Source organism: Phalaenopsis equestris, unplaced genomic scaffold, assembly GCF_001263595.1.
Source record: "Phalaenopsis equestris unplaced genomic scaffold, ASM126359v1 Scaffold000425, whole genome shotgun sequence".
NCBI lineage: Eukaryota > Viridiplantae > Streptophyta > Magnoliopsida > Asparagales > Orchidaceae > Phalaenopsis > Phalaenopsis equestris.
The window spans coordinates 492,354-503,811 of NW_018164866.1; the positions used below are offsets into that span (position 1 = coordinate 492,354).

Below are 11,458 nucleotides of genomic sequence, written 5' to 3' on the forward strand. Positions count from 1 at the left end.
TTCGTGTTCGGCTCGTTAACTTATCGAACAAAGTTAACGAGCCGAACACGAGCTTCTTAACGAGCCGAACATGAGCTGCTCGTGAACGACGAGCCGTTTTGACAGCCCTAAATGCGAACATGGCCTACTTTTCACTTTTATGGCATTGGACCAGCTTAAAATTGCATCAGAATATGAAAAAAAAAAAACATTTATGATAAATGCTTATCAAATAATTCATTTATAATTATATATTAAATATTTAAACTTTAATAATAATTTATCATATATTGCAATATTATAATTACATTAAAATATGAAGTAAGAACATTTTATTTTAAAAAAATAATCTTAATAATATCTTTATGTGACGATTGAGAATTTAAGTATCATATAAATATTGAAGTTTAATTATTAAATACAAAACAATTTTTTTTTATGTGCTTATTTAATCAAGCAAAGTAATATTATATTGGGACATTTACCAACATAACACACATTTTTTATATATTTATGTATGTAACGTGCAAAGTTTTGTATTTACGTACGTACCACTCAAATTTTAAATATTACATAAATAATGTCAAAAATATTAACTGCTTAAAAGTGAAGCATATCTTTAATGTGTAGCTTTAACATCAAAATATATGTATAAATATGAAACTTTAGTCGACAAATATGTAAATACATAAAAATTGGGCGGTATATATGTAAATTTCTCGATTATACCTCTAAGAAGTAACTACATTACATCGCCTTCGAGCTGAAGCTTACGCCACAACTCGCGCGCGCACGAAAAGGGATAAAGCTCATTGCTACGCAGTCGAAGTTGCAGCGGCGATGGCTTCTCTTCTCCCTTGCTCTTTTTTCTCTCTCCCCCTTTCCTCTCTCTCTCCCGATCACTGCCCACTTGCCGCTTTTAACCTAGACCAGGCCGAAGAAAGAATAAACTCTCTCTCCAGTGCAGTTTCAGGAGCCCCAGAGGGAGGGAAAGACCGGAGGAGGGCGGTGCGGATTGCGTGGGAGAAGCTGGTTCGTTGGTCCCGCTCATGGCGTTCGAGGGCCAGGATCGACGTTCTCCAGCAGACGAAGAAGGTAGATAAATTTGGCTACCTGGAAATTCATGCTAATACTTCATATTTGGAGTAGGTTCTTCGGGGTGTTTCTGATTTCAATTAGCAGGTTGTGGTTCTTGGTGGGGGATCTTTTGGCACTGCAATGGCAGCACATTTGGCGGGTAAGAAGGCCGATATGGAGGTGGCTATGCTTGTTAGAGATGGTATAGTTTGTCGTCTGATTAACGAAACACATTGTAATTGGTGAGTGGCTTTAATGCATTCTCATATTAGTTGTTCTGCTATTTTTGTTTTTTTATAGATGGATAATATAAACGATTCTTTTAAGTGCACCCTCAAATTTCAATTTATACATCTTGGTGTATGTGCTGCATCTTTGAACGAAAGATTGTGCCAATTAATCAAAATTTTAGTAAATGTTGAATCCTCCCGTGAAACACACCCCAAGGGTTAGAGCGTAAAAAATTAGAGAGAGGAGCGAACATAATGAATAGTTAAACATCTTGTCACTTAGCATTTTCTCACAAAATAATCTCCCTATTATAGGGGAAAATGCACAATATAGTATATTATATTTTTCCTTCTATTTTAATGGGGGATTGGATATAATATTCTTCGTATTTTACATATATGAATCTATTTCTCAACTGCCCTCTGACTTGGTTGGGTGGTTTGTTTGCCTTCGAATTGGTAAGACTGTTTCAGTCGACTATACTAAGGGTGTGTTTGGGGTAGTTTGTGCTTATCCAGATAAGCAACTTATCCTAAAACGCGGCCCCCGATGTTCGACTCGCGGCCTGCGTTTAGTGTAAAAACCCAACCATGTTTTCGAATAAGCTGTCGAAACGTGTTTTTCAAACGATGAGGCGGCGTTTTCACAACCGTGTTTTCAGATAAGCTGTCAAAACGTGTTTTCCAAACGATGAGACGGTGTTTTGAAAACGCTGCCCGCACTTATAGCTGCCCCAAACGGGCCCAAAGTCGGTACAACCGATCGGCTGGGCTTGATTAGCTTTAGTTCAAAAAGACTGACTTGGTCGGTTAGGCTTTATTGATCGATTGATCTAGTCTAGCTATCGACCATCGATCCTTATATGAAGAGCTCTTGTCGCAAAAATGAGACTAGGCTATCGAGAAGAGTCTGAAACACTGTAACCCAACATATAGCTCATTATTTGATGATGTGGTTCTTTGGGATGATTGTGAGGCTCTATTTTTGTTGATTCTTGGTCCCTGATGAAGAACCTCGAGAGCGTTCGTAAGATGGCTGGTAATATTGAGGGACTAAACTTTTTTCTTGGGTTGAATCTATTGGAAGGAAAGTCTTGCTTGGCATTCTTATAATGCTAGCTCAGATGATTATCTGTCTTGCTTTAGTTCGATTGCTTCGGTTTCAGACTGTTTAGCCGTTCTTCTGGCACGGTTGGCTTTCGGCCTTAACTCGAATGACTACATCCTATCGGATAAGTGGGCCTACCGATCTTCTATCAGTGGACACTCTTTGTCATACTTTCTTTCTTCTGGACCGTTGGGTCTCCTTGGGATATGCACTGACACATTTTTTATGTACATATTTTAGTTTTTTGATTTTTTTACTCCTTGAAAGTAATGTTGTGATAAGAATAAAAGAATAAGATACAAAAAGTAGATATCATTTATTTCGTAATCTGTGATTTAATAATTGAAATCTCAGGATTTTTGTGCCCATAATTCTTCTAAATAAGGTAGACCGGACTTTTTTGATATTTCATATTTGTTTTTCTTCTCTTCATCGGAATTGGTTAGCTTCCAAGTGCTTTCATGGAGAATGTCTCAAACCCTCCTGATGAACTCCCTAGCAAGGAAATGCTTCTTGCCACATTCGGGAAGCCGACAGTGCGGCACTATCTGAAAGGTGAGAAGAAGAAGAAGAAAGCCTCCATTAAGAAGCTGAAACTGACGTGCAGGTGGATCAAGCGAGGTTATTTGACTCGTTTTATCGACATTGGCAGAGGAAAAATCGAGCATATAATGGAGGCTAATTGGGCGACCTGAGTGCCAGTTCGTTGGTTCAACCTTCTGCCGCGGCTCGAAATTGGCCGACTAAACAGACTGTAGAAGAGGCTACTGGTTCTCTGTAGCCGCCAAATTCGCAAGAGGCTACGAGTGCTTTGTCGCCTCTCAGGGAGGGCACCATGTCAATCACGGGGAGTGAGTTGGAGCCGTTCCTTTGTATGAGGAGAATCGGCCTTGCTTATTATGTTTTGAAATTTTGTTTCCTTTATCTTAGATTGTTTCTTGGTACAGCTGATCTAATCGACATGAGAGATAACTTGCCTCCGTTAGGTGCTGGTGAGGATCCCACTGCGGCGCTAGTGGTCGCAACCCAGGTACCGGCCAAGAGCGAGGATGGTGGGATCGACTATCCGGACTATCCCCATGAGATTCACGGTAAAACAACTAATGGATGCCCTATGTCTCTTGGATCATTGTCCCGATATCTAGATGAGATCGAGAATTCCTTTGCTCGGGCTGCTGGGATCTAACAAGTGGAGTTGCGCGAGATGTCGACAAGCATGGAGAAGATCGGGTAGAGATAACAACCCCTCGTTTGGAGGTGTCGGAAGTCCAGGAGGAGTCCCTTGTACAACGAGCTCAGGTTGAGGTGGATCAAATGACCCAATTTAAGTTCAAGGGACAAATTTTGTATAGGAGGTTGCATCGGAAGGGAGTTGTCTTAGCTGAAGCGACCGATGATCATCTTGTAAAGTACTTCTTCTCAAATTAATTTTTGAGTGTTATTTATGATGTATAGTTTCAGAAAAAAAATTTGTTTATTTCTTGAATACTATGTTGATATGATGTTTGTGTCAGCGTGCTGTTATCCTATATATAAGAGCTATGAGTTAAATCACGCTACGTTTTTACTACCCTTTTATCTTTGCTCCTTCTTACTCTCTTGGCATTCCGCTCTTTAGTTCTCTGTGCTTTTCGATGGCTCCAAAGTATACTTTGAAAAATTTCGGGTTAGTTGTCGTGCCTGAGAGGTCAACTATGACACCGGGGGAGGTGGTCCGGTTACAAGAAATTTTGTCTTTGATCCCACCATCAAGCTTCGAGCCGTTGGAGGAAACGACTGAGCAATGAGCCTATTTGTAAATGACCTTATTTCTTACCGAGACCCATTCAAATGTAGTTTGAGGCTGCCATTCTGCCATGAGTTGTGAGCAATCTTCAACCACTACGGGATCGTTTCCGCTCAGATTCTACCGAACCCATCATGGCATGCATTATTTTCTGCTGCCGAGTACGGGTTCCGTTGTTGAAGGAGCTTTTCACCTACATGTTCTCCTTCCAGGCTGCTCCGGAGGGTTAAGTGCATTTCACCTCGGTTGACAAGTTCCAGTTGTTGGACTTGGAGACATGATAAGGAATTGGAGGCTACGCTTCTTTCTCGGCTCTTTTTTGACGAGCTGGGACATCCAGGCTGTTCTGACGAGAGGCGCAATCAAGAAGAAGAAGACAATGCTTGATCTAATCCGGGTCGAATCATTAGAGATTGAGAAGGCGGCTATTCGTCAACTAGTACCTCAACCCGATAGTTTTTACTTGGGTATTGCAGCCAGAGAAGTATGGCCAGATGATAGGAGAGCTTTGGGCAGCTTCGGATGCCGATGAAGCTGAATGAGAGGCGGTGGCTGCTAGGGCCAAGAAGAAAATCCGAGTGAAGCCTGCAAGCCCCGAAGCTGGAGTGGTAGAGGGCAAGAAGGTGCCAGTGGTGGCCCGCTTTGGAGAGAATACAGAAGGTGCGGGCTTTATTTATTCTATATCCGAGTCTTACATTGTAATCTAAAGGATTGTCACCGATGAATTAGTTCTTATTGAGAGGAAAGTTAAAAGTTCTTTATCAGATGTAGGTTCCTCGGGTGCACGACACCAAGACACCTAACGGATGCCAAGCCGGTTAGAAGTGGGCAGTGCCGAGGGAAGAGGCCATGGAAGAAAGACCAGAAACTGGGTCGGCAAGGGGCAAAGACAACCAGCCCTCTCCATGGGATAGTTGGTAATATTGAGGGACTAGATTCTTTCCTCCGGTTGGATCTATTGGAAGGTACGTCGACCCTCGTCTCAACATTCTTGTAATGGCTAGCTCTGATGCTTATCTGTTTTGCTTTAGTCCGATTGGTTCAGATTCAGATCGTTCAGTCTTTCTCTTGGCTCAGTTGGCCTTTGGCCTTGGCACGAATGACTGCATCTGGTCAGATAAGTGGGCCTCTTAAGCTTATTTCGGTGGGTCATCTTTGTCGTACTTCCTTCCTTCTGGACTGTTAGATCTCCTCAGGATCTGTGCTGGCACATTTTTTATGTACAACATATAATTCTGATAGGGTTAGCCTCATTTTCACATGGTGCAGTGAATATGATAAATGCAATCAATTTTCAAAATAAATAATGTGTTCTTTATTAATCGTATGACTATAAATAAACAAATAATCAACTATACATAAATAAAATTTCCTGGTGGCATTAATTAATCTCTTTATACATCATATCACTATCAATGAATGTGAACCATTTTGGAAAGTGCATAATCGTTTCCTTTCACAATTGTATGCGGTTGTTTTCTTGACTCCCTGTTCTTTCATTTATTTTGAGTTGCATGGATAAAAAGTGGTATGTCGAATCATGTGCAAAGAAGTGAATGCTCTCCATTCATCTTTTATCTATTTAAAATTAAGTTTTTCTCTTGTACTGCAGCAAGTACTTCCCTGATCTTAAGCTTCCAGAAAATATAGTTGCAAGCACCAGTCCAAAGGATGCTTTACACGGAGCTGATTTTTGTTTGCATGCTGTACCAGTTCAGGTGATCCAAAATTAAATTTTTACAATATGATCATGAAGTTTGTCCATATGTGCCTCAAAGACTGCTGGATTATATTGATTTTTCTTACGGAGCTCATTCATTTGTTGAAACAATAGACATCAATTCTGTTGCGGATGTCTTGTTATTAAAAGACACTCTTGAGAACCTTTAGCAAGGGAACTTACCGTTATTATATTATGGCAGTTCAGTTCATCCTTTCTTGAAGGAATTTCCCAGCATGTTGATCCAAATCTGCCTTTCATCTCTATTAGCAAAGGCTTGGAGTTAAATACCTTAAGGATGATGTCTCAGATAATTCCACAAGCACTAAGAAGTCCTCGCCAGCCATTCGTTGTGCTCTCAGGCCCTTCCTTTGCAGTGGAACTGATGAAGAAATTGCCTACAGGTTCATTTAATATCGGAGACAGCATTAGCTGTTTTATTCATGTTCTGGCAGGCGTGCGGAGTTTGGAGCATGGGATAGTTTTTCAAGATTATTGAAGTTTAATTGTTGCCACTTTACTCCTACATTGTTTTCTTAATCAAATTTCAGACCAGATTTTGGTGTTAGGCTCATATTTTATCAGAATTAGCATCACATTCTCGTATATAACATTTGAAATCTTGCAGCAATGGTGGTGGCCTCAAAAGATAAAAAGCTTGCAAGTGCTGTTCAACAACTATTAGCTTCCCCTAATCTGAGAATAAGCACATCCAGGTGGATAAGCTTCTTTTGATCGCATGAGTTTTTATGTCATGAAAGCTGCATTATTTAGTTTCACATGGTTCCTTTTGTTTTCTAATGGTACTTTTTTGGATTTCGCCTTCTGTTTTTGTTTGTCTTGCATAGATAAAATTATTTTTTGCAGAGACACCACGTTATATGCATTGTTTTTCGGTTTTATATAGAAAATAACTGTTACAAGAATGACAAGTATAAATATTCTCGGACTATTTTCAGCCTAGTATGTAAAATCAAAGAAAATAGGAAAATGAGAAACATTTGCTTTGTGATTTGTTTGGTTATACAATTTTGTTTAAGACTATGAGACTCTATGCTTAGGATTGAGACGTTGGAATTTTCATTTCTACTTTCAAATGTTGGCACTAGCAGCAAGTTTGTTGCCAAATCCTTTCTAGTTGTTTTCTCAGATTTGAACACTTAAAAAGCTCTAAATCCTACTACTACGACACATGATACATTTAATTATGAATGAAAATCTAAGGCGGTGTTTGGTAGCATAGTTTTAATAGGATTTAGCATAAATCCGACCAAACATCAAATAAACAAAAATTAAATTCAACGTTGTGTTAAATCGAATTTTTTCGCATTCTGTTTTTTCTTCCTGTGTTCTGTCTCTTTTGCGATATAAATCTGGATTTACTGAATCTGATTGTGAGGTGGACTTAAGAATTTCTTCCGCTATCGCTAGCGAGCTCATCTCCGTCGCACAAATTATCGGATTTACTGGATCGGATAAATCCTATTTCCTATGTGAGTTTGGGGTTGGCCGTGAAATCTACATGCCCAACTGGCCTATTGACCTCTCAACACCCTCTTTGTTTGAGCAGTTTATTTCTGGGCTCAGCTCGTGACAACATACACCATTTACATCTGTTGGGCTATTGCATCCTTCATAGGCCTTCCATTCACGAGCTTTCCATTGAATGTGATTGATCTCAACTGGAAGAATTTTGATATGAATGTTGGCTTATTGTCTATTGCTTTTTCGATTTTAAAAATCTACTCCTCGGCCTCCTAATTCTTGCTATATCATTTCCCATCAACACCTTTGGATTCCATACTCCAGAAAAGAGCACTTTCATATTCTAGGTCTTTTGTGTTCTGCTGATATCTTCTCTATCATAGTTGCGAACTACATTTATTGAAAATTTTTAATTAGGTTAGGCCTATGATATTTTTTTTTATGAGTTTATTTTGTTGTAATTTATTGATCTTTTAATTCTGTAATTGTGCGTTGATTGTTGTTCTAGGATAGAATAATAAACCCTTTTTCTATTTCAATGAGCTATAAAATGTAGCAATTTAGTGTTTTATGTGCCAATCAAATCCATGCTTGCTAATTAATCAGGCATCAATAGCTATTTTAGGACCAAGGCTTATCCATCCCACTTTGGTGCCACCTTGTCTTGGCTTAGGACAAAGGCTCATACATCCCACTTTGGTGCCACCTTGGCTTGGGTTAGTTCACGCATGCATATACGATCCATGTGTTAGTCTTGGTTCCCCAGGGAAGTAAATACAATCCTCTGAAAAGATGAAACTTTTATTTCTTAATTCTTCTTCTTCTTCTTCTTCTTCTTCTTCTTCTTCTTCTTAGGGAAATATTTTTATTATAGCTAGTGGTCCATGTTTTTCTGGTAGTCTTCAAAACACTGTATTCTTTCACCTATTAGAATAAGGAGACCAGCCAACTGAATAAACATATATATTTTTTATTTTACAATGGTATCAGATCAAGAAAAACGTAGCTAACCCCCCCTCCAAGTGCCAGTCCAACCTTTATTCAATTTCAACCCTGCTAATACTCTTCATCTCACGCTGGCCTGCTATCACGTTCGTGTTCATGCTCTTCGTCCAACCTCAAATCTCGCTCGCATGCTTTTATATTGATCATACTTATCCCTTTTCTTTGCGCTCTGTCACTTCTGCTTTCCTTGCCTTAATTCATTATTGTGCTGCTTGCACTCACTTGTATTCTATATGTGAGCATGCTTTTTCTGTTTTTTTGACGAGCTTGCTTTCTTTCTCATTACTTGCTTTCATGGACTGCCCTACTTGCTCGTCTGTTGCACATAAGCTTTCACGCCTGACTTACTGCTCTAGTTTGCCTATAACTGTGCTTATTCTCACACAATTGATTCAAACTCACTTCATCACTTTTTCACGTCCACATATGCATACTCACCTTCTACTTAGGGCAGACTCTTTATGCATCACTTCTCAATGATTTGAATTTAATTAAACCTTTTTCTACTCTATCTCATATTGTTCATAGCTTTTTAATCTGCTATCAATGATTCAAAGTCTTACTTCACTATTAGCACTACAATTAACTTTGATGGTACTAATTATCTTTTATAGTCTAAAGCCTTTCACTTTTCTTATTGGTTCAAATGACAATCTGATACGAATCAGAGGAGTTTTCTACAAAGATTAGGTCAACCAAATATTTTATTTCAATAACACCAAGCAACACAACTCAAATTCATAAAAGATAAGCAATTACAGTTTGAGAGTTAGGCGATCTCTTTCAAACCCTAACCCTAACACCTGCAATTCGAGAGGTAAGCGATCTCTCTTAAACCTAACTCTTAAGACAAGCTAACCCTAAGTATAATAATCCCTATTTATACCCCCAATAATAACTAATAAAAGGACTAAATTGCTCTTATGCGCCAGTGTAACATTACTCTCCTCTCAAAAGGTATCTTGTCCTCAAAATGGAAAAAAAAAGCCGCTGCTGGATCAAGTCGTTTGGCTTCTATGTGGTGTCTTTTTCAGACAATCCCTTCTATTTAATCAGAAATTCATAGTGTCTCATGAGTTTGAAATATAATATTGTGCACATCTTTTGGCCGTATTCGAACATATTGGTACCCTGACTTCAAGTCAATCTTGGATGATACTACAACCGCGCACAACGAGTTTAGTTGCTCATCGATTATCGGATGTGAAATTTGTCAGGTACAGTTTCTTTATTCACTACCCGATAATCCACTAGAAACACCAACTTCCACCCTTATTTTTCATTAATGAGACTGGGCTAGATAAGGAGGTCACACTAGGCTGTATGATCTCAACCTTAAACATCTCTCATATTCATCTCTCAATCTAATCCTTCTTCTGTACCTGGGGGTAGTGTTATGGGCGCACACTAAATCCTTAGTCTCAAGACTATTGCATGCTCGAGTCTGCTCCCCATTCCTTCGCTCGATCTCACGACTTCAGATTCTCCTAAGCCAACTACATCGCCTTGATTCCGCACAAATCCTTTCGATTGTTGCCACTCACGTCATCTCCATATGCCGTCGCTCGTTCTTGTAGCTCTAGATTTGCCTAAGGCAGCGGTATTGCATTGATGCCTCACAAATCCTTCATATTGCTGCCGCTCACATCCCCTCCAAGCGTTGTCGCTCGATCCCGAGGTGGTCGACAACTGGTTTATTTGAAACTCCACGATCTTCTTTATCATTTCTTTTAGGGCCGTGAATCTCCCCTCCATGGATGAGAACTGTCCCTCTAATTTTGAGAAGTGCTCCTCCATTCCAGATTTAATTTGGCTCAACCTCTCCCTCCAATTTCTCCTCCTCGACATATATTTTTTTGGCTGCCATTACTCCTAGGATGGTTTTCGATCACAAAGGCGGAACTCTCGTACGCCGCAATCCCATCGTTGGTTGTTTCCAACAAGCTTGAGTCACGATTATATCGCTAGGTTTGGTTCCTGTACTCAATCTTGTCTTTGGCTTGTGGGCTACCTAACTAGTTGAATCACGACTATTTTTCGAGGGTCCCTATATGCCGCGATCCCGTCGGCTCCCAGCTAGCTCGAATCGCGATTCACGAATAGGGCACGCCCGATCTCGACGTTGATTCTTTGTACTTGCCAATATTCAGTCACCAGAGCAGTGCTTAAATGTCTTGATCTAGTCGGTCTTTACAGTTAGCTCCAAACGCACGACCAAGAAAATAATTGTATCACAATCCCTTCACTTCCCAGAATCGAATGCTCTGATACCACTTTTATACGAACCAGAGGAGTTTTTTCACAGAAAGTAGGGCAACCAAATCATTTTATTTTAATAACACCAAGCAATACAACTCAAATACATATTAAATAAGTGCCTACAATTCGAGAGGTAGGTGGTTACTCTCAAACCTTAATCCTAACGCTTTCAATTCGAGAGGTAGGTGATCTCTCTCAAACTTTAACTCCTAAGACTCAAGACAATAATCTCATAGCATAGCCTAACTCTAAGCATAATAAACCCTATTGATAACCCACAATAATAACTAATAAAGGTACTAAATTGCCCTCAGACGCCGGTCAAACACAATCTCTCACTTTAACACATCTATGAATCAAAATGGCATTATCAAACAACCCATTTGGTAATCATCTGTACATGCCTTTCTTACTTAAAATGCATAATAGTTCCGACTCTCTTATGGCGTCTACAAACATATTTCATGTTGTTGTCAAATTGCGACTTATGATTTTTTTTTTCAGTTGTTGTTCCATTTTTTTCTCAGAAATTAACATTTTGAGGGTATGTACTAAGTACTCTTACCATTTTTCACCAAGGAAGAATGATTTGTCCATCCAAATTATCATAGTACCTACATGTAAGTAAGATTGGATACTTTAATACAAATATTTCATTAGTGGTCCATAGTTTGGTATCAACAAAATTAGGAGCTCATGCTTGCTAAATTTCTATTTGAACATCATTTATCTGTGACTTAAAAAGTAATGACAATTCTATAATTAATATATATATATATATATATATATATATGTATATATATATATAC

General features: G+C 39.1%; 1 protein-coding gene across 4 annotated transcripts in view; it reads left to right on the forward strand.

Annotated features, from left to right (window-relative positions):
• The first annotated feature begins 748 nt into the window (after positions 1-748).
• LOC110027345 (glycerol-3-phosphate dehydrogenase [NAD(+)], chloroplastic) overlaps positions 749-11,458 on the forward strand; it is a 47,141-nt gene continuing 36,431 nt past the window's right edge. For all 4 annotated transcript variants that reach the window (XM_020728727.1, XM_020728726.1, XM_020728724.1 and 1 more), the window contains exons 1-5: positions 749-1,074; positions 1,162-1,298; positions 5,793-5,898; positions 6,103-6,304; positions 6,529-6,616. In XM_020728727.1, the coding sequence (XP_020584386.1) occupies positions 820-1,074; positions 1,162-1,298; positions 5,793-5,898; positions 6,103-6,304; positions 6,529-6,616 (788 nt within the window). In that variant the 5' untranslated portion in view covers positions 749-819. The remainder of the gene's footprint in view (positions 1,075-1,161; positions 1,299-5,792; positions 5,899-6,102; positions 6,305-6,528; positions 6,617-11,458) is intronic.